This window comes from Amphiura filiformis, chromosome 16 (genome assembly GCF_039555335.1).
Source record: "Amphiura filiformis chromosome 16, Afil_fr2py, whole genome shotgun sequence".
Taxonomy (NCBI): domain Eukaryota; kingdom Metazoa; phylum Echinodermata; class Ophiuroidea; order Amphilepidida; family Amphiuridae; genus Amphiura; species Amphiura filiformis.
Genome location: NC_092643.1, coordinates 35,765,444 through 35,790,379, shown reverse-complemented (window position 1 = coordinate 35,790,379; position 24,936 = coordinate 35,765,444). Strand labels below are relative to the sequence as shown.

Below are 24,936 nucleotides of genomic sequence, written 5' to 3'. Positions count from 1 at the left end.
CCAGCTGTAGCATCAGTAAGTATAAGCGTGTTTCTAGTGGGAGCAGATGTACGGTATACGATACTTTTGTGTATAAATTCTATACGGTCATAAATTATCCGGAAACTCCTCACTCTACACACCAGGCGTATCGGGAATGTACCTGTACGGCCTCCCGGTTACGGCCTATAGGACCCAGCCGACTTGTGCTCCTTCGTCATTATGTTTAGTCTTAAACGATGTGCTCAAAACTCGCCCTATACGGTATATATTCACTAAAGAAAACTGCACAAACTGGGTATCTATGTAATGTTCTGAATGTATCCATTGAAAATGAATAATTTGAAATCTGTCGGATTATCCGCAAATAATTTCATAATTCAAATATTCTTGTAAACAAATCCAACATTTGGGTTGATGTTACGTACCGTACCTCAATGACAGTTTCGTGCTAAAACTTAGCACTTTCTCAAATTGACTGACCAATTCCTGCACCTCGAGCTGACGTAGTTGGGGCTGTTAGGAGTTGGTCTTAGACATGCGGAAGAAAGTAGTTCCATTCGTCTCTATTAAGTGTTTTGGCCCCTCTTTCTTATCCAGGTGCCTTCCTTTATATGTCGATATTTTTTACACTCATCAACAGGACTTTGCAAGGACCACTATCGGTGAATGGGCCTGGATGGTGCAAATACTTGTTGGTTTATCCTGCCTGAGTAGTAGAATTACTGCTACCTTTGCTGCGGCCAGGTATAAATAATGGTATAGGGTGTTCAGCAATAATTAGTCTTCATACATTGTTTAACCAGTCGATACCAGCGGGCACACGCTTTGGTGGACTAGATTAAAGCAAACTGCTCAAACCAAGCTTATGTAAGCGTGTTGGCTTGATATATATTTGTTGAGAGAAAGAAAAAGAAACATATTTGAAAAAAGAGCAAGGAAAAGAAACGCCACACCTAACAAATCTATGCTTCCTTCCCTATCGTCGATAAATAAGAAATTGGGAATTATAAATCAACTAAATGTGCTATGATTGGTGTCATCGTATAGTTATTTCATTCAAATACAAAGAAATAAATACATTTGTTGATTCATGTCTCATGTATTTCGCAGAACCATCTTCGTGAGCGCAAGGGAAGGTCTTACTCCTGAAATTTTAGCAATGATAAGCATACGACGACTAACGCCAGTACCTGCCATTATTGCGCTGGTAAGATTAATAAATTTGTTTTATTTTTATTGTCTTTTTCTCCTATTTCAATAAGAAAACATTGTTTTCAAATTGATTATATAAAATCTGATCCAAACAGGTAACAAACAATATATTATTATAAATACAGTATGTATATACAGTCAAGGACAAAAGTTTGGAATATTTTTTAGTTTTTTGCATAGCCCTTTTTAAGTGCAGATATCTTACCATCAATGACCCGTCAGCCATTTAAAATAGATCACGGGTGTCTGGCAAGTTGTTAGGTACCATTCCATATCACACATTACGTAATGTATGACAATGAACCATCGGGCATCCTTTTCGCAGTTATTTTAGCGATATGATTCATAAGGTTACATTGGCTTTTGCATTACTGTGTGAAGAAACCAACTTTACTTTGTTGCATCTCTCTGTTGTATACGATATTTCTGATCATGGGGTGCGAGTTGAGCGCATAATTATACGCCCGCGTCATTGACTAACGTAATCACGGCTACAAACAGAAGGATATTGGTGCCGCTTTAGGAATTACACAAGATGCAGTTTCTAAAATGTTGATGAGACGTCGAGAGACCGGAACTCATATACTACACCTAGACCAAGGTCAGGTCGGCCCCGAAAGACAACCGCCAATATGACTGGAACTGCATTTGATATAAGAATAAAAATATTCCAAACTTTTTTGTCCATGACTGTATATATATATATATAAAAAAAGAACCGTGACCATGGTGTAACTTTGACTATAATGCCTTTTTTTCCAACAGCATGTGATTACCTTATCGATGATGGCATTCAATGATGTTTACGCTCTGTTAAACTATCTTAGTTTCTCAACCTGGCTCTTTACTGGTATTGCCATCAGTATAGTCCCATATTGGAGATGGAAATATCCTAATATAGAACGACCATATAAGGTAGGATATTAACGACGACGAAGAAGAAGATGTTGAAGAAGAAGAGGAAAAGGAGGAAGGAAAAAAAGCGACGAAGAAAAAGACCACGACAACAATGACGACGACAATGAGGAATTTGTAGAAGATTAAGAAGGAGAAAAATTATAACCTTATATAACATTACTTACATTACATACTATTTGTTATGTACATTTACAAATCAAGAATTTCTACAAAACACCAATTTGTTACGACATTATTTTTTTTCACAGCCAATTCAATATCGTTGAATATAATCCTTGAATAAAACTTTAAATACAAATCAATTATTGAAATCAATAAATCAAATCACGGGGAGAGGGGAAGACTACTCCCTCGTGAAATATTTTAAAGTAAAATCGGGATGAACAAAATTGACATTTATTGTAAATCAACCCCTTGAAATGCTCTTTCTCCTCTATATAATCCTGATCCAATTCTCAGTGACCGGGCTTTTGACTCGGAACGCTGAGGCTGGGAGGAGTGGGAAGTTGATGCAGGCACAGATACTGGTTTTGTGGAAGAAAAAAAGTAACGTATCCCTTCATTATCCCTGTTAATTACAGGTTCCTATTGTTTTTCCAATCCTGTTCCCTGTTCGTCACGTGTCTATCATTATACTCGGCACCGAGGGATTGTGGGATAGGTATCGGTGTATTGCTTATTGGAGTTGTTATCTACTTCATTTTTGTATATTGGAGAAACAAACCAGTGTGGTTCAACAATGCTGTGTGTAAGTTACTTACGTATTTTGTATCTATTCACTACAGGCATTCAAGTTCCGAGTTCCGATCAATAAACTATTTGAGAAAAGGCTTACCATACTTTACTATTTTTGTACTTTTTAATATGTAAAAATATGTTGGCAATTGCAACGCTAAAATAGTAAAAAGTGTCTTGCACGTAAAAATTGCATAAATTTGTTGCACGTCCTTGTTCAGGTTACAAACTAATAAGCTGTTTTTTATTTTATCCTTTTCAGCTCATACGACGCATTTCTTTCAAAAGATGCTGATGGTTGTTCACCAGGAAAAACCCACGTATTAAGTAGGAAAATGCATGGAAAAGAACCAACTAAACATAGTCAAAAATAATGTCTTGCAATACAAAATTTACCCCCAAAGACTTTAATTACCCCCTGGACACACAACTGTTCATGTAACAGCATTTCTGATTGGTTAATAACTTGAAATGCTAATTTCATTCGCCAATTATGACTAGGCTTTAAACTATTTATGGTCAAACATTTGCAGATGATCTTATTAATACCCTCATTGATTGGTTGAAAATTGGACACAATACTCATTTTGGCCAATCGGCAAGTAGTTCTCATGGGTGTAATGAACACCACAGAATACGTCACGCCATGCGCACTGCTAATAAACTCGCACGTAGCGTTTACTTTCACGCGCAGGGTGACCACATGGACTCGCCAATTATAAGTGAGTGTCTTGCCTAAAATAAACATACTAGAGAGGTTGCGATTGCTAACAGAATGGTCGACTGCAGATCCGTCGGATAACGCTTTTTCAATGGGAAATGAACTTTGCTGCTTGGATGATGTCACGATGAGGTTAGCATTTATTCCGTATTGAAATGTGTGTTCCGACGGATCTGCACTCGACCGGCCTCCTAACGTACGTTTCATACGCCCGTGTATCTTTTCACATGGGAGTGATTTGGAGTAGATGCGGCCGTATGATGCGTACCTTTTGGAAAACGCAAGCTCTCTATTTTTTGATGTTGTGAATTTATTTTGTAGTCCTGGTGAATTATGAAATGAAGTAGAAGAAAAATACTTAATATATATACGAGTTATCTAAAACAAACATTGAATGTTTTATTCGTACAATGGAATAATTCAACTCGCTAAAGATTCGTTTAATTCACCTCGATCATGAGAATGTTATATCGAAGGTTTAATGCAACTAAGGGCTACCTTGTATCTACAATTGTGTCACTTTTAAAACTGGACCTTCGTTTAATCAAATGAATATATGAATACAAAACCCACCCAAGTCCATAATGTGGCCAAATTGAGTTAAGCATGGGAAATTGTTGCTATACATAGGCCTGTCATATGTATGAAAAAACAACTCAAATTCATCCTCTGTGTCTATTGAGCATGTGAAAAATAGCATGTATGAAAGAACCAGCCAAGTCCATGATTTGAGTCTTATAACACATTGATTGAAATCCAGTATGTATAAAAGTCCGCTTGTAACACATTCATTGCTGGATAGTGACTTTTGAAGAAAAAAAAGGGTTTAATAAAGGAAAGTGTGTGGTTCATATTACATGGCAGAATGCTTATCAACATTATACATACCTGTGTGCTTTATTTTGTATTATCTTACTAGTGGTAATCTCATTCCAACATTGTTGTCTTTGTATATGATTCAGTTTAACCCACTCATTTGCAAGTAAAACTTACCATATTGACCAGGTAAATATAACTGAAGGAATTAAAATGATACACACTCAGGTTTTTCTCTCAAAATCACTTCCCATGGACTTGGGTGGGTTTTGTATTCATGTATTCAAATGCTTGTAACTTTGCTTCTTAAAGTCACATTGGATTCAATATGGTGTCATAATGTGCAAGATTAGATAGTACATCTATTAAAAAAACAAATTTACCCCAATATTGTTCAGTTTGGAAATTGTAATTATTTTTCCAAGTGTAAGGCGGGGTGTAAGGATACTTTATTGGCCCAGTATATAACATGAAGTATGGTGATACGTACTTTGCTATTACTTGATAGAGGAGACCAGTAGCTATCATTTGATACGAAATGCAAATGTATTTGCATCGAAATCCAAAGGGGGTACACAAACCCCTCCCGGTTATTTCCACACCCATACTCTTTCCTCTCATCCCACCCCTTATCACCCACCCAGAGGATAAGCACTTCCCACCACGCCACTGTGTTGACTTACGGTCTATGTGAGTGAACATGACACCACTAGCTTACTCTGAAAATCCCAACAAGAATAAAGGTCCGTGCCTTTATTTGCTGGTGGGATTTTTACGGCAGGGCACTTTTAGCTTTGCCTAAATTTAAGTGAGGCGGATATGTGACATATATTGGATGAGATGTTCACTTTTGGCAGAAATCATGAAAATGGGTATATAGGGGGTCAAAGGTGTGCTGATTTCAAAAAGTTACAGATACAAGTCATTCGAGCAGCCGTTTGGCGGCCATCTTGGAATTCAAAATGGCCGCCGTTGGAATATATAGTATGTTGACTTTCTCCACTTGTGAAGGTCACAGGTTGCTAAAATTAGTGGCATTTTGTAATGCCAAGGGGCCCAATAAAAGTATTATTAATTATGATAGCTGTTACCTTTTTGTTTCCTTGAATTTCAAAATGGCCGCCAATTCAAAATATGTTTGCCGTAATTATTTTAGAATGTGTCTCCATTGGTATTATATGAAGACAGCACATAACAACTCAACTTTTTGTAAAAGGTTGTGTGGTATCAATAAGTTCAGGGGACCTTTCTGAACAACCTCTAGGTGGACAACCCTGACATATGCTACTGAAAAAATATGGCGGCCTTTTTTTCAAAATGGCCCCCATTCAAAACTATTTTGACCATATCTCAGTCCACATTGTACATAGAGTTGTGGTTTTGGTGGCTATACCCATGTTTTGGGGGTCAACAAATCCATTTAAAGAATCAATTAATATGTAGAGTCGCTGTATCTACGACTAATCCAAAATGGCCGCCAAAATGGTGCCAAATTTGAGAAATATTTATTTTTGCATCTATTCATGATGCAAACAAACAAACTCAATATTTCTCATTACATATATCATTGAGCCATCTGGTGATGGAGATTTTGGAACAGCACAAACGTCGGTCAGCATTTTGAGAAGTTCGACAAGAACAAAAACTCTTCCTGTCTGTAGAGCTAATGATGCATAATAGTAAGTACACCAAAATATATGCCTTAAGTTTGATATATGACAAATATACAAGTATTACAATTTCTGTACTTATATCCACCATTTTGGAGGCAATATGTCAGTCATATTTGTGGCCATTTTGGATTGTTGGTAAAGACAACGACGCTATGTAATATCTGATTACTCCAATAGATTCTTTGACCCCAGAAACCTGGGCATAACCACCAAAATCTCAACTATTTGACATTGTGGGCTGAGATATGGTCAAAAATAGATTTGAATGGGGGGGGCGCTACGAATACAGTGAAGATAATTGAGGACTTGGGAAACCCCTTCGCAGAAGATGGTACTGATCTGTTTACCTTAGACACCATAATGCCATAATGTCAGATGAAGTTGTGCACGCTGTACAGACAGTCAAGGAACTTCGTGATACCCAACACCATGATTTTGTACAGGAACGTCTTGCAGACACAACCAAACCCTTGTATGACTCGGGCCCTCAGGTCGGGCAAGTCCATATTACATGAATTATGTTCATATATGATATGGGACACATACAAGCCTGGCAACCTCAAATCATTGCAAGGCAATGTCGTAGTGATGGCCAAGCACTTCGTGTTCCTGACAACACAAGAATCCCAAGAAACTGGAAAAGTTTCCTTCGTGTGGATTCCATTAAGCATGTTAAGACTTTTTCGGTTTCTCGCTTCTGCTATAGCAACAGTCTTGGTAACAGAAGGTAAATTGCTCCTGACAACCAATGAAGAACGTGTTTTTTCAAACCCACCATCAGAAGTCCCTGAACTTCAACAATGCAATCTTGAAGAGGCCAACTACAGGATGATGATGCATGCTATGCATGCCCTTCATGGAGACTACGAGAAAGCAATGATACTTGTCTTAGATACAGATGTTCTTGTATTAGTCATAGCAATAGCAAGGGTAAAAGGGTGTGAACTGTGGCGGCCATTTGGACATGGATCCAACTTCAGGTACATATCGGCACACGGTATTGCTAATCAGCCAGGCACATAATCATGGGACCTTTTATTCATGCATGGTGTTTCTGGATGGGATACCATAACATTGTCTAGCGAGATTGGTAAGAAGACTACCTGAAAAGTATAGAGATCGTTGCCACAACTAAACCAGTCTTCAAACGCATATCTCACGCACCTATGCTATGGGTGCCCTTCATGGAGACCTCGAGAAGCAATGATACTTGCCTCAGATACAGATGTCCTTGTATTAGCTATAGAAACAGCAATTATTTTACCATGGATCCCACTTCAGGTACATATCGGTACACGGTATAGGCACATATTGGTCATGGGGGCGCTCGACGGCCTTCTATTCATGCATGCTCTTCTTCTGGATGTGATACCATATCATTGTTTAGCGAGATTGGTAAGAAGACTGCCTGGAAAGTATAGAGACCGTTGCCACAACTAAAACCAGTCTTCAAACGCCTATCTGAAGCTCCACAAACAATAACGATATGGATGAGCTAGAGAGGTATGTTGTTCTCCTATATAAGAGAACATCCTCCCTGACTAAAGTGAACGAAGCAAGAAGCGTAATGGAACGTCAGGTTGAGAACATTCCTCCAACTAGGTCTGCACTTGTCCAGCATGTCAAGCAACCTGTATTCCAGGCTTGTGTCATTTGGGACAACCACTAGCTTCCAATCCAGTAATTCCCTCGATCTCTTTCAAACTGCGGCTGGGTAAAAGAAGACAACACAACACAATGGGCGTCTGTTTGGACAACACTTCCAGAAGCATCCAAAGCATGTAGTGAACTTGTCAAATGTGACTGCACGAGGAACTATCATGGAAGATGTAAATACTATAATGCAAATCCGACATTTTCTGCGCTGGTCAGTGTGAACAATAATGACGGTATAACTCTAATATCCAATACCAGCTAATTCCAACCGTCTTATAACAGAAAACTTCAGTATTAAGGTTGTTATGAAAATGGAAATGTACATAATTATTATTCAATCATTTCAACATATATTCAATGAACAGATCTTGATAACATACTACCAAAACACATACCAAACTAGTTTGGAAAGGCAGCCAATTTAAAATTTAAGATGTACAAGTTAACTGAAATAGCTCTACTATTTAATAGTGGTATTTGCTACCCTTGATAGGACTACCGGCGGTTACCAAGCACCATTTTACTTGTGATGCTCACAGATAACAGAGGATACTATTGTATTCAAATGGCGGCCATTTTGAAATCAGATATGTCTGAAATCAAATTATAAGGTAGCATTTCTCATGATTACAATAATATAATTATATAATTTATATGGGACCCTTGGCATTATAAATATAGGTATAACTACCAATCTTAGCATCCTGTGATCTTCACAGACCAAGATATTCAACATACTATGTTGAAATGGCGGCCATTTTGAAATCCAAGCTGGTCCCTTAAGGTAACAGTTTTCATATTTAAAAATACTTTTAATGGGACCCTTGGCATTACAAATATAGGTATAACCACCAATTTTAGCATCATGTGACCTTCAGAGGCTGAGATATTGAATATTCTGTATATTTCAAGGGCGGCCATTTTGAAATCCAAGATGGCGGCCAAACGGATAATCGTATCATTTGTATCCGTAGATTTTTGAAATCAGCATACTTCAGAACCCCTAAGTACCAATTTCTATGATTTCTGCCAGAAGTGAACATCTATTTCACATATCCGCCTCACTATCAAGGGATTTGACCCAAATGCGCCATTAGGCAAATCTTAAAAAAATATTTCAAGAGCGAAGTAGGCAAAATTTATGCGATAACTGTTTTATTCCTCAACCGCATCAACTACTTTGTTCGGACCATACCCAACACGTTTTTGACCACATAGTTATTTCAGGGACACCATTTACACAATTCAGATATGACAGTCATTGTGGTCAAAATATCATGAAACAGCTGCAAATTTTCTGAAAATCGGGATAATTTTCTGAATGCTAGCAGACTGATTCTAAATTTTCTGAATGCTAGCATCGCTGAATATTGGACAGCTACACGTGATAAAACAGCAAATTAAAAGTTGAGTATAGTGCAAAGACTTACTATCACAGTAGGTGCCAGTATATCCGGTATTGCATATACAAATAGGGTTACCACTTGTACCTGCTTCACACTGACCATTGATACATGGGTTATTCACACACACAGGCTCTGTAAAGTGATACAAAAGCACATTGCTAATAAACATAAACACTTCCTATCATAGCATATCGCACAGGCTCTGTAAAGTGATACAAAAGCACATTGCTAATAAACATAAACACTTCCTATCATAGCATATCGTCAAGCTGCTACGATAATTGCGTAAATCATTTTTTGAAATTTTGAGAACAAAGTACAGAAATTAAACGTTACGTGTCAAATACCTAAACTTCGGTGTTTAATACTCTAAACATGTTTAGTATTATTTTTAAAATGTATAGCAAGCATGTGTTTAGAAAAGTGTTTAATTGCTAAACACAGATTTTGCAGTGTAACATCGGACGTTGTTTAATGAAATGCCAAATCAATAAACATAACAAACACCAAATGGTCCAATGATTGCAAGTCTCCTGCAACACGAGAGAAGTAAGGCAATCACTGAACAGTGCCATATAGTATAGATGGCGGATACCTTCAAAAACCTTAGACGTCTAAGATCCAATTTTAGACGCCTAAGGTTAGGCGTATTATCTTAGGCGTATTTTGAAGGTTTCCGCCATCCATAATCTTGTACTTATTCCACGGGCAATGGGTCGTCGAAGAAGTGACTTTAATTCCCAGTGAACACAAAACATGTTTTTAAAATGTTATAAACGTGTTATAAACGCGTTTTGGTACTGCTCGCACATTGCATTGACGGGCATGGTTAAATTTGAATTTAGACTGATATATTTACAATAAAAACGCATTCAAAATGCTAGTCGATTTCACATTTTATGTTACCTACAGAAGGTGTGAATTATCCTTTATGCATACATCACTTTTGTTCTGAAATCGACCAAGTTATAATGACACACGCACAATCCTTAAACAACATATTTTGCACAGAATTCAATGGGATTTGAAAAGTAAAGTGGCAGTTGAAACTCTAATGATAACACGTTTGCAGTGCATGATGGGGCTTCCTTAAATCATCCTCTGTCACCCACCATCCCTATTAGTAAAACATGTGACAAAAAAGAACTGATTTTGGTAAGAACTGATTTTAAGTAAGTGTGGATTTTAAATGGAACAGCCCAATCCGGAATAGGTTGAAGAGGTCAAGAAAGAAATACATCAGCACAACTCGTAGATAACCAAGAAGGCTCAAGCATATTAAGATCAGACCTAAAAAGGAATCTTCTGACAAATATCTTAAATTAAAATTTTTTTAATATGTAGAAGCCAATGAAGATACTATACCATAAAGATGAAGTAGATGTAGAGATGTAACATCAACTGCCAGAACAAAGGCCACAAGGACATACTTGTGACCCGTTCTGACAAAACTAGGAACAAGTCGCATTTTTGACATTTCATGCTGTGAATAAAAATGTAAGCATGGGACAATAAGCTTCAAAATAATACCAAAATTATATACATAGCATCAATACTTTTCAAGATATGGATAATTTAGTAAATGATACCTTGATATTTTTGCTGCTATTCTAAGAAATTGGCTAATTACTGGTTATTGGCTGCTTTACACAAGATTGAATCATAGTTCAACTGTCAATTATTGATTAATTAAAGAAACGGAGCTCAAACAAACTGGCATTATAATAAAGGAGAGAAAAATCAGAACCGTTCGGATTCGAACCAGCGTGCACTAACGATTACATGTCGTATAGCTCACCACCACACGCCACAACAGCTCATGGCGGATCTACCGGCGAATTGAACATGTAATGATTTTATTCTCTCGAAAATGTCTCACGGCCATTGTGGAAAGTATTTTAGAATATATGGAATTGAAGGACAGCTCCTCCTGGATAATGTTGAAGACCAAAGGCTAAAATGGTTTGGACACATCATGCAAGATGGGTCCAATATTCAGCCTCCAGACGCACGAGCATATCACAACCGCCGTATCAGCCACCAAACCAAGGAGCCAGAAGAAGATGAGAAGATGATCTTAAGAAGAGTGTAACACAATACTGAGTATAGACCTTTTTCCCTCTATCCCACAATGCACTATTCCAGGGGGGTATGACGTAGTTCATCAACCTCATAGATCGTGTGCATCCGATGATCTTTGCCAGGCCTTTGCAATTATTTTGTCTTAATATGGGCATACTGATTCCATATATGCGGATTATCGTAAAGGCCATCGATGTTACTAATTATGCAATTATTGAATACACGAGTGATGCAGTTACTGAGCGATGCAGAACATCTGTGTAAGAGATTTTGTTTTCGTTTTATTTTCAACTCCGAAAAAAAAGTGAAACGGACGCCGGTAAAATATCACTGCGTGTCCCGTCATCAGTTTTTCACCATTAGGTCTATAAAATGTATACAAAGTTAGGTTTCAATAACAGGAAACTTTTTTTGGCGACGACACCATGTCCATAAGGCATAGAAATGTTGTTTTTTGCCCCCGAAAGGTATTAGTGATCGTTGCGCCATTATCATGATTTGCGGGGATTCCTTTTTTGTGATGAAGGCACCAGCCGAAATGTCCGTATTCCAGAATGTAATGAACATAACTCTGTACTCCCCGGGGAGATGATGTATTTTGCGACACTCATACCCCCCTGGAATAGTGCATGATGGGAAAGAGGGAAAAAGGTCTATTGCCATGTCTGAGCCTCGCACCTAACCCTTGGAAGGAAGTCATCTACCCGGAACACTTCACGGTGCAAGCAGAAAGAACAAGCAAAGTTCTTATAGTGAAAGGCTAAATATTAGTAAGTATTATCTAAATATTAGTTTTGATACACTTCTCAACGCGATAAATTCAAGAATGGCACACTATGAAATGATTGAATATAAGAAAAACAGGCTAACAAGTTTCCAATCACTTCCCTTCCTAACCTATTGGGCATAGTAGCAGCCTTGGGTTTCCTGGTCCAGTTCATGGTCACATGTTTCATTTCACTTTATAGGGCGTGCAGGTCAGGAGAAAGATGAAACGTAAAAATTTGCCTTACCACTGCACCTGCAATCAATGTACAGTATTTCATATCGTGTGTTTTATATAACAATTTACATGATTTATAAATTTACGCAGTCAACAGTTCACTTGAAATCCAAAACAGAATAAAATGTCGGCTACCGCTTATACCGATGTAAACGATGCGAGAAACAAACTTGACCGACCAGTTGTCCTGAAGCGTCAGCTTGGAGTATGGAGTTGTATTGCAATGACAATAAGTCCTATTATAGGGTCTGGAATATTTATCTCACCAAAAGGAATTCTCGTCAATGTTGACGGTTCAGTAGGATGGTCACTTGTCATATGGCTGTTATGTGGAGGCTTTGCTATCGTTGGAGCTTTGTCTATCGCTGAGCTATCCACTATGATCAAGAAATCTGGAGGCATGTTCGTCTATATTCTGACCGGATATGGTGCTATGCTAGGATTTCTCGCTGTGTTTTTGTTTTTGGTAGTAGCCAGGCCATCGGCAAATGTCATTGTTATTCGCACTTTATGGCACGATACCTCCTGTCTCCATTCTTTTCCAGTAATTGCGGAGATGAAATACCAGAATCAGCTATTACATTAGTTGCAGTAGTATTCTTGAGTAAGTCTGAGAAAATTTTATACGCGACTAACATTTTCAATTGTATATAATAGTATATTAGTTAAAAATAATAAGCGTATTCTTTACGGATGAGGTGCAACCTCCTCCTTCATTGTGCTTTTTTCAATGTTAAGTTCCCTTAACGGTTTTTTTGAAATAAATCGAAAAAATATTTCAAAAATGTAAATGCAATGGAATCAGGTGCAACTTTTAAAACTCTCCCTTTTTACATAATGACCGAACGCACCGATGTGTGACGCTAAAATTTGACCAGATGTGTAATGACATATATGGCTACACAGACCTTTTACATTTCGTAAAAGCAACGTGTTTTTTTATTTATATATTTCAAAAAGCGTTAGGAGGAACTTGTAACACTGGTAGAAATTTAAAATGAGAATTCTTTTAAATGCGATGAGAATTGGACAAAACGATGAGATTTGAAAAAATGAAACGCTAAGCCCTGTGCGACTGATTGGGTATGCTATATATTAATTATCGTGTTAAATGTTACCATTTAAAACAATGTGACAGGTTGCTTGGATGGGAAAGCATTCCCTGTTCAGTCACACAGGGTTTAAAATTTCATAGACATAAGAATATCTTCAATTCTCATCGTTTTGTCCAATTCCAATCGTTTTTGAACGAATTCTCATTTTAAATTTCCACTAGTGGTATTTACACAAAGGAATGATTTCAACAGTTGTTATAAGAAAATTTAGCAACCAGATTCTATTATGTTCCCGGCGGTTCAGTTGAGGTTATTTCTGATACGTCTTAAAATATTTGATATTATTGTCTACAACATAATGGGTTTTATAAACATGTCAAATTTGATACAGATTAGGTTAATATTGTTATTCTACTATAAAAGAAGCTATCTAAAACATAAGGAAACATACAAGAGATGTAATTACGGGGAGTAACATGAACTAATTAGGGGTTGTGCAATAATTTTACCCCCCGGCTCATAATTATTGCACAGCCCCTTATTTGGTCGAAATCGGTAAAGAAATTGCCTAAAAATGGTGAATAGCAATTGAAAGTTAAAGATATAACTTCAAGTCTTTACGTTTTTGCTGATCTGTCTTGATTCTGTTGATTTAATAATTATGTTCCAGCTTTGATAGTGGTCCTGAATATATACAGCGTGAAATGGAGCTACCGGTTGGAGATTGTATTAACAAGTGTGAAATTATTGGGTTTGACCATGATCATATTAATTGGCATCGTCAGACTCTGCCAAGGTAAACGCATTCCATCCCTAACCGTACTAGGTAAACATCTCAAAAAAAGTAACTAACCCCCCTTAAATAATGGTTATTATTCTACGCATTTTGACACCTCATTTGATGCGATAGCCCAGAAAACAATAAAACGCCGGTCAATTTAATGTAGTGAGGTCCAGATTTGAAAGTTGCACTTACATACAAATTTTTACAATACAAAAACACTCAGATATCATACACAGATTGCCTTCCATTACACTGAATGCAAAATCAATAGAATTTACTGCAACTTTCAAATATTGGGCTTCATTGATTAAAATGTACGCTGTGACGCCAATATTTAGTCAATTGCTACAAATGAGGTGTTAAAATATGCAGAAATAAATTCTGCTTCCAACGCATTTTTCAGATTTGTAATACAATTACCCGTTTTTGAATAATGGTCATTATTTAAGGGGGGTTAGTTACTTTTTTTGAGATGTTTACTACAAAATACTATACTAACCTCATCGTGGCATCATCCAAGCAGCGAAGTTCATTTCCCATTGAAAAAGTGTTTTCCGACGGATATGCAGTCGACCATTCTGTGATATATACGCTGTTGGTGCGTGCGTCCCACGTGGTGTGATGACGCAATCGCCCTAAGTGATATATAGGCCAGCGAAGCCCAACACCCGTGGCTAAGTGTCGCCGACCCAGTGCTTGGCATGCGAGGGGTCCCGGAGCAAACAACTTCTTTCTTTATTTTCTCTCTTTATTCCTTCCTTCTTTCCGTTCCCGTCGCCAAAAAGCCCTTAGGCCGTTACGGTTAGGATCGTATTCCAGCACATTTGTGATATCTCACTGATTCGGTTCATTCTACCAATATGTACCCATTCAACTGATGAAGATGTCAACAAAATCTAATTGCTATTTAAAACAGCCCCATCCACAACACTATATAACACCAGGGAAGTGCCACCAGGAAAGTCTGGGCGCATCGCCGCGGCGCAGCTTAGAATGTGGCACGCAACTCCTGTTATACCCCTGTTATCCTGCTGGCAGGGACCAGCCTTCAGCTGGCTTCTAACTGCAGTGGTTGCCCGTAAAAAAGAGCATAATAGTCAGTACAAGATCATGTTAATATGTCTCAATGACCAAGCTCCTTCTTACCTAGGATATCTTACAGGGGCTATTTTAGTGGGGGAAGTCACTGCGCGCCGGCAAATGGTTATTTAATTTCCGAACGGATTTTGTAAACCACTGTCGTTCGCAAAGGGTTAAGTTGTGGGGAGAGGGGTGTGTGCAAGTCCATACTTTAACCTTTATACTTATTGTTAACACATTAAAGCAACTGGTCTTATTATATTCCAGTCCATGGCTTGCATTATTAGGTTGAATTTGATTACATATTGAAAATGTCCTAATATTCTTAACTGATTGTGGACAAAATTATTGAGGTCTTTCACATTGACATACGCTGAGTGCAAATTGATATGTAACTGATTAAAATCGCTAGATTTTCCACAAAGTTGGCCCACTGACATATAGCTATGATATAGGGTCCACAACTTATAAATACTTTTTTAAATAAAAAAATATTTGACGAAATGCAAACTTGTAAAAAGCTATGGGTAGTCTTATTTGTTTTACACATATGGGCCAAATTATAGCGTCACACGTCATTGCGTCCAGTCACAATAGTTCATTATGTAAAAAAGAGACCGTTTTAAACAGTGTTAAAAGTTGCATCCGAGTCCATAGGAGGCAGCTCTCAAACAGTACAGTAGGCCAGGTCTATTCATGTGTTTGTTAAAGAAAACCTGACTTCTATGGACTTTTCTTACACAATTAACCATTGTGACTGAACGCAATGACGTGTGACGCTATAAATTAGTCTACATGTGTAAAACAAATAGGGCTATAGGCCTATATACCTTTTTATATTGCGTAAAATATTTTTGGACTTATTTTAAAAAGTATTAGGGGGGAACTTATAAGTTGTGGACTGTATACTAGTAGTTATAACTCTTTAGCTACAGCAGTTAACCCTTAGCTTAGCCTTTAACTGCGTTGTCTTTTTTTAAAGACAGTTCTTGTTAGACACTTTGAACTTTTAGACAAAGTACAAACTCTTTCATGCGTCAAGATATGTTATGATTAAAATGCATCAATACTGATTTATCGCTTGATTGAAATTTATGTACAATATCATGCATTTTGCGAGATGTTATTTGATTACACGGTCAAATGCAGATCGGGGAAATGCCACCTCCTCTATAAAAAAAAAAGGGAACATGTTTGTTTTACGATTTTGACTCGCATATTTGCACAGTTTCTGAATATGAGGGGCCATCCCAGAATAATTAAATTATTAAAACAAGTATTTGCCGTAAAATTTGGATCCGCCCCTTGTTACAGACGTGGGCGTACTCACTCAAACCAACGTGCAATTTAACCTTCAAAGTTCTTCTCTTTTGCTCCCTTTTCTCTTCCTTTTTCTCTCCTTTCGCATTTCTCCTTCTTTTCTTCACCCCTTTCTTGGAGAGGGGTACCCCATGTCCGTACCTGCTCTAAGGTAAAGTAGCGGTTCCTAAACTCGGCTTATAAGTCTTAGCACGAAACTGTCATTGAGGTATGTAACATCAACCCAATTTTTTTGGTTTGTATAAAAGAACTTCGAAATATCGGTTCCTAAACTGTTTTTATATGCATCGGGTCATATGAAATGGTTTTCAAGAAAAGAAATGGTGAAGTGTCGATGAAGTGTTGAGTGCCCTTAAAAGCGCGAGAAAAAATTGATATTTTACCTGAAAGTTGGCGTAAGAAAGGCTCTACAAGCATCTCAACTGTATTATGTTAAGCACGGATTTTCAATTGTCACTGCACGGATTTTTAATCTCACTGCACGAACGTAAAACTTCACAAAAACCTTTGCTCAATTGATATTGAGCTGTCTAGCGGAGGAAATACAATGTATTGATGGTTTCATTTTGTCGTGTCATTTTCCATTTCCAGGTCACACCTCAAATTTCAAGGACGCTTTCAGTGGAACACCTCAGGCTGGAAATGTAGCTTTGGCATTCTATGCGGGCATGTTTGCTTATGGTGGATGGTAGGATTGATCAAAACACTAAATTCAATATTATTACATTAGTTAATTTAACATAGGTATATGGCACATTCTCCGATAAAGTGTTCAAAAAGCCAAATTTGTGTCGCCCATAGTTTCAAGTCGTATTCAGACTTGTTTCGTCAGAAAGAAATGCCTTTTTTAAATATAACTAATACTTAGGAGTTGCTTTCTAAAATGTGTGGGGCTAGAGGTTCTAACATGCCTAGAAAGTATAAAACAATAAAGCTGATTATGCATATCCATTGTTTTCCTCCATGTCGCCAGCCAAGGTGCGTTCCGTATAATGTGTCCCTGTTCGCTATACATGAGCGCATAATAATGGATTATAGGTACTTTTCATTAGCTGGTATCATGCCCTAATTATAAAGTATAAAACATCACAACGCAGGTTATTAAATTTTTCCAACAGGTCTTTGAGACTATGTCGCCAATATTGTTCACAGATACGTTACCATATTTCTAATGGATAGCAATCTGTCAAAATAACTTGCTATATGAATGTTCTCATATGTGATGGATCAAGCAGGCTCCATAGTTATATTATATATGTGGTACACAACACAATGGTTTCAAAGGAAAAAAATCAGGTCTATTAATGGCACAAAAAATCCTGACGTTACGTTCATGTCGTCACAGATACGTTACCTAAATTCTACTCCCCTCGGAAAAAACGCTGTGATAAATGAAGCCAAATATCATACCAGACTTTAGTACTTTGGGTGATGACTGATCAAGTATGAGTATTAAGTCGGTAAGTTTTTACACTTGCACGATTAAGACAAAAGTGTGAAAAGGCTTCACAGAGTCGTTACCACTGATACGTTACCACCAATGCGTGCAAGTAATATTGCTCAAAAATTTTAATTTTAAAAGTATTGTTGAAAAATCACCCATGCATTGTTTTGTGCTCTGAAACTATTAAAGTTTACGATTCTGAATGATTTTCATGAATTCTTCGTGGTTGGAATTTTGCAATTTGCGAGACCAAACTTGGACGCTTTATCGGAGAATGGGCCATATACCGTAGAATTCCGTCCAGAAGCATATGCCTCTAAACGAGGTTTTTTTTAACGAAAGATATGAAAGGCCAATACCCTTCTCAAAAACATTGCAATAGATTGGTCTTACAAATATACATGTTTGTACAGCCGCCTTTATCAGTAATATAGTTGTTCAAACTCCAAATAACGTTTTTGCTGAGAGTGTCTGCCTCTTGTCTCTTGTGTCAAAAAACCTCGTTTAGAGGCATATATATGCTTGTAGACGGAATTAAGTTTGAATCTGCAATGGTCATAAGATCATAGAAGACATTATGCTAAACTCATTACCTCCGCATACCACACCATACGTGCGTTCCAATCAAATTGCTCGTTAGATGATATACGCACACCAGCGTGAAGATTATTGATATCCATCAATGACATCCGCGTGTGCTTACGTGGTACAATGACTTCCGCGTGTGCGCATCTATTGCGCCGGAACACTTCACGCGCATGCAACTACCATAATTGGACATGGCCTGATTGCGCAGTGCTGTAATTGGTAAGTCCGTTTTAGCCTGTGCGACTTTTTAAAGGGCGAAATATAAGCTGTGACGGTTATGAATTCGGTTAACAACTTTGCATCAGTTATTATGTCGGGCATTGTGAAAAATTTTGCATCTCGGGACATTAGGCAAAATGTTTAGATTTTTCACAATGCCCTCCAAATAACTAATGCGCAGTTATTAACCTATAATTCATAACCTTATAAATAGACGCGATGGTTAATGCAATCAGCAGTGATCAGGGATAAATTAGGCGTACACAGAGGTTATTGATAACATTTTGCCTTTGGAACCCAGGAATATCCCGAGATGCAAAATGTTTAGATTTAAATATTTAACATGAACAAATCCAAAACTGTGCATGTCCTAAACAACGAAGATGCAAATCAATCCAGGAAGCGGCCATACCCGGTCACATGTATTAGACCCTGCCATATGGCATTGCAAGCGCAGCTGTGTCACTCTTGTTGCGGAGTGTTATAATATTGAACGATGACACGTCACCAGCAGCAGCAACAACAATTAGAAACAAACAACCACAACAGCAACAAGTAGTAACAATGGGCTAGTCCAGTGGAAGACATGGCCTTAATCTTCCAGGGTGAAGATTCTAAATGGAGTCACCCGTTCAGACCGCGTTCGTCCAGGGGCTATTTTAACGTGCCTCCTGGCACGTTCGTGCAGTGAGAATAGAAATCCGTGCAGTGAGAATAAAAAATCCGTGCTTAAAATAGTTCTATACTATAGCTTCAGCCCGAAAAATGACTAAGAAGTTAAAGAAGTTCCTCCACAAAGTAAGTCTGATCTAGTCGGGAAATCCTATATTGTATAGTTTGTGGTGATCAGTCAAACATTCAATTGGCAGGGGAAATCAAGAACAACGCCTCTGGTAACGCCCTCTCCTCCCAATTTTTTGGTCACCGTGGTGCAAAGCCACTGGACGAGAAAATCCGCAACAGGCGTGGGGGCAGCTCCATATACCGGACAGAAATTGTCCAGAATTGCCCTGTGCGTCTTCTTTTTTAGACCGTTAAACACCTTGGGCAAAATAGTGTAATGTTGCAAATTACCACAACATATCACCTTTGTTTGTGCTAAAATAGTGTAAAATGGAAAGGTTTTGCGCGCTTCGTGCGCAATTGTCCCAATAAAACAGACCAAAAGTATGACCATCAGGAACATTTTCATCGCCGCTCACCGCTGATATGCCACCGGGGATACCAATAAAAAGAAGCAAGTGCGCAGCCTATACGGCATGCAGACCTGGTAACGGGGGCTGCTTGATAATCCCTCTGACTCAATATCGTGAGTTTTTCTAATCAAAATTTACAATACTTAAGGCCAAATTAATGTGAAAAAGCCTAAAAGCGCGGCTTTCCTCCACATGTTCAAGGAAAACTTTTAAAGACCATATAATTTATTTATTTGCAATCAGGCCCGTAACGCAGGGGGGCGGCGCCCCATCCCAAAATGGCCAAAAAAATCCCCGTTTTTAAAAAAGGGGTCAAAAAAGGTCCAAATTTTGGGGAAAAAATCAACTTTTTCAAAATCCGTCCTACTCCAAAAAAATTGCAAATTTTGAAAAAAGGTCCACCTTTTCAAAATCAGTCCAGCCCCCCCCCCCCCCCTCCCCAAATGGGCCTGTTTGCGATATATTAGTAGAGAGGAGTTCAGATCAGTGAAAAAGCACTGCTTAACCATATGATAATTATTTAAAAAATTGATTGTTTTTCAAATGCATGTGATATCAGCCGGTTTAAACTCTTCTATGTGCTTACAAGGTAAACGTTAGAGGTAAATACTAAATTGAACACTTTCAACGCTAAACTAAACACATAGACACTTAATGATGAACACATCAAATCATTTTGGTATTAAACGTATATATACATGGTGAGTAAAAAGGGTCAACGAATCAATATTCACGTAAGAACCACGTTGAACTTTCCCATTATTGAAAATGCCATCCTCAATATACACCACTTGTAAAAAAAAGCAAGTGAACCCTTAAACTTTTATGAGTCATTTTACGGCGATACCCATTTTAACTCTTTGTTCATGAGGCACCATAATTTGAATGAGAGCACACAATGCGAAATAAGGACACCAGATCTTAAACTGGCTTTAACTTAAAACAAGGTTGTTTTTTGCGTTCTTTCAATTCCTTTTTTCGGTTCAAACTAACTTTTTAATATTGCTTAAGTCCTTCATACCTCACCAACTCCAATTTTTCACACCACTTCAATTTGCACACATTCCTTTCGACATTTGAAAAACCCGCCCATATATTTGTATGTTTCTTTTATAGAGAATGAACATTTTTAATGTAAGGGTAAATAGGAAAATAACAACAAATAAAAGCAATGTTTCCTCTACTTATACAAGACCAGGGACAATAAAACTTTGGGTGCTCCATTTTACTTCAGTGCCAATGAGGTTAAGAAAATGGCAGTTGTTCCAAATATTATACCTTACATAATAGTATAGTGTGCTGACATTCAAAGTTTAGATGTCTCGTGGACAAGCATTACAATTGGGTATTGCTGTAAAATATGTCATAAAAACAGAACGGCAAGTGCTAATTACTTCGTTTTTTCACACAAGGCCACTAATGAATATATCATGTGTTTTAAATCCTAAAAGTTCAATCTGGTTATAAAATAAAGATGGATTCTTTGCACTATTGCACTTTTGGACTCACCCTGTATATTGCTTGTAGAAAATAAACACCCTGTTTATGGACTGAGCATCTAGTGTTTTAAGTTGAGCACTATAGACATTTAGTTCATGAAGAGTGTGTTTAATCTTTTGTAATGAATTTGTATGCAACTTTTTTTATACAATTTGCCGACAACTTATGCACTTTTGCATCACTTAAGTTGCAGAAATCTTATCACTTTCACATTGTGAGAACTTTATGCTACTGTGCGACAGGTTAAAAGATGGTAGGGACACGTGTGCATTTCATTCAACATTTAATAAAGAGGTTCTGTGTACTTTTATGGAGTTTTCAATAATGACAATTCAATTAAGTGGAATGACATTTTAAATGAAACCTATTACCTTTCTAGGTAAATTAAAAGGATTTTATATTATTATTATATTTTACAGATATTAAGGGGGTACTACACCCCTGCCCAATTTTGTGCCTATTTTTGCATTTTTCTCAAAAATTATAGCACATTGGGGACAAGTAAGATATGTATTATTATAGGGGCAAGGACTACAACTACTGCACTGAAAATTTTATTTCAGCACAGACAACAGTTGTGGAGTTACAGTCAAAAATGAGGAAAACCAATATTTGATCAATAAATCAATAACTACTTGCTTTGAGTTGCTGAATTTTCAGTACAGTAATTGTAGTCCTTGCCCCTATAATATACATATCTTACTTGTCACCAATGTGCTATAATTTTTGAGAAAAATTAAAAAAAATAGGCACAGAATTGGCCAGGGGTGTAGTACCCCCTTAATGTGAGCAATTGTAGGCACCTGTGCGCATTTTATTCATTTTTGCAGAGATTGTATTCGTTTTTGCATATCAATACCATCAATACCATAAACTTAATAACATTTATGATCCTAGTGTGTACTTTCATGGAGCTGTAGGTAATTGAAAATGAAATGAATTAGTGAAATACATTAGTGAACCAGACATGAATCAATTTTCAACTTTAAGTGCATATCATTAGATTGATAAACTTTACTTCGGGGATTGTTTATGTCAAAAATGTCATTTTTAATATACGACGTAATTTGTCATCAAATTTGTATTATATCGCAAATTTCAAAAAATAAAATTATTTGACCCGGTGAAAGCGCTCCGGTGAGTGAAATTTGAGTAGCGTGGAAGTTTAAAATTGCTTCCTATTTGATATCAGTTAAAGGCTTAATGTACGATTTCCTTCAAATTTTAAATTTGTCATTATATACTCAAAATGCTGAAATAATACTAGTAATAATGATCGGGAATGGTTTCTGTCCATTTTGAGCTGAAATAACGAGGAAACGTGAAAGAATCACTGCTTGTTATTTTAGCCGTTTAACACGCAGTTCTATGGGCGGACATAAAGTCATAATTTGTTTACCTACAAACACAACAAATTTGGCTGATTCCATGTAGGTGCAAGTTGTGACATGTGTAAACATTACAAATATGCAAAAAAATCAGGTTTGAAAAAAATTAACCAAATTCATATTATAAGGCTATTCCTCGTATTCAGAATGCAATTTGGTATGTCTGAGTGATGTGCTCTCAGCTCTCAGCCCTTAACGTAAAAAATGAGTCAGTAAAATGCGTGATTGTAACGTGTGATTTGTAAAAATTTATAGAACTCGAGGGGAGACAACCCCTCTGCCAGTAACCCCTTCCCCTAAAGTTTGTCTCCGCTAGCTGATCTTTTAGATTTTACGTTTGCTAACGTGCAGTGACTTTTTTCTTCTAAACTAGCCCCTGCCATTGGCCATTGGCTGTTCCATTTAATTTACATACTCCCTCTCACGGTTGTTTGATGGGATCATTTATTAATTTTTCAAACAAAACATCATGTACAACCAAATTTTAGGATTAAACAGCTAAAAGTGATATCATACTAATGTACAATGTATACAGATGCTTTTGAGTCATTCTCAACTTTAATGTCCCCTCTTTTACAAAATTATTCACTTTTATAGCAGTTTTTAAAGCTTTTTCGGATATAAAATGTATCTATTAATGACAAAATTGGTGGCGCTATTTAGTTACTGGATGTTACTCTTTCAAGCTTTTAATACAAATAATTCCTTGTATTGTTTGATAAAATATGTTTATAAAATATCCTTGTTGCTTATTTCATCTATTCCAGCTGTTTTAATGGCAGTATTAATGACCTACTACTTGCAAATAAAGAAATATGATTTAGGATAAATAGCGCCATCTATAGTTTGCATTTAGTTAATAATGAAGCCAATTCTATATACATCAAACAACCTTGAGCTCTGAAATAATGACCCCAAAATAGCTGTTCCATTTAATTTACATACTCCCTCTGAAATGGCTGTTCCATTTAATTTACATACTCCCTCTGGAATAGATTTCCCCTAATCAAATTCAATATTGTGAACTTCAATCTATCAAATTGTATAGCTTCACTGCGAAAGAGAATTTTTTTAACGTTTTTTTTTGTGTCAGTTCCTGAGAACTGACACCTTCTAATCTGGTTTGACGATCATGTAACAAATCGAATCTGTGACGTCAATATTGATATTGATAGCAATTAGGCTGTTCCAGTTAAATTACATACCCATTGGCCATTGGCTGTTCCATTTAATTTACATACTCCCTCAGCCCTTAACGTCAAAAATGAGTCAGTAAAATGCGTGATTGTAACGCGTGATTTGTAAAAGTTTACAGAACTCGAGGGGTGACAAACCCTCTGCCAGCAACCCCTTCCCCTAAAGCTTGTCTCCGCTAGCTGATCTTTAAGATTTTACGTTTGCTAACGTGCAGTGCAGTGACTTTTTTCTTCTAAAATAGCCCCTGCGTTCGTCTAACCCCATTTGAAATTTACACTACCTGATAAGGTCATGTTTTCATAGGCGCTGTATAGATATCAACTGGAATTGCCTAATTATTACACTATGGTATGCGTGAGCGTTTTCTTACTTCTTTCCTATTTTTAGGTCAATCCTTAATAATACAAATTTCCATTTATTTTCTACGACTTTAGGCATTTGATGCCGTCCGTCATTGAAGAGATTGAGAACCCCGGAAGGTAATAAAGACGCACTGGGGATACTTTGTAAACTGATGTATACTTTGATCAGCTCGTAATCGGCGGGAATTGTTAGGCTTTTCCCACTACGCCGAAAAGTAGACCCACGTTAAAAAGGATATAATTGATCTGCTTAGTCTATATTTTACGTGTTAAAGAAAGTAGACAAGGTATAGGATTTCAAATAATAATTTGTAATACTTATGACGAGATATCACAAGGCAATTCTCCAAATAAAATATAGTGATATTAATCCGCGATGTTATAAGGCCCGCCGACTACGAGCTGACCAAACTATATGTATCTTATATTTACGTCACTAACATGATACCTCCTTTTGCCATAGCTTTGGTCAACATTTTTCAATTGACCGTTTCGGTAAATCCCATAAGCCTTTGCGAGTACACCTGAGATGTCGTCATTTGACGTCACGACGACTTGCAATGCAGAGTAACGATGTTAGATAAACGATGTACACATTG

At 37.2% G+C, this 24,936-nt stretch overlaps 1 protein-coding gene across 1 annotated transcript in view; it reads left to right on the top strand.

The window, feature by feature from the left end:
- LOC140135924 (cystine/glutamate transporter-like) overlaps positions 1-24,936 on the top strand; it is a 41,584-nt gene that overhangs the window by 11,092 nt on the left and 5,556 nt on the right. The window contains exons 3-4 of the mRNA XM_072157598.1: positions 17,035-17,131; positions 24,410-24,454. Of these exons, the coding sequence (XP_072013699.1) occupies positions 17,035-17,131; positions 24,410-24,454 (142 nt within the window). The remainder of the gene's footprint in view (positions 1-17,034; positions 17,132-24,409; positions 24,455-24,936) is intronic.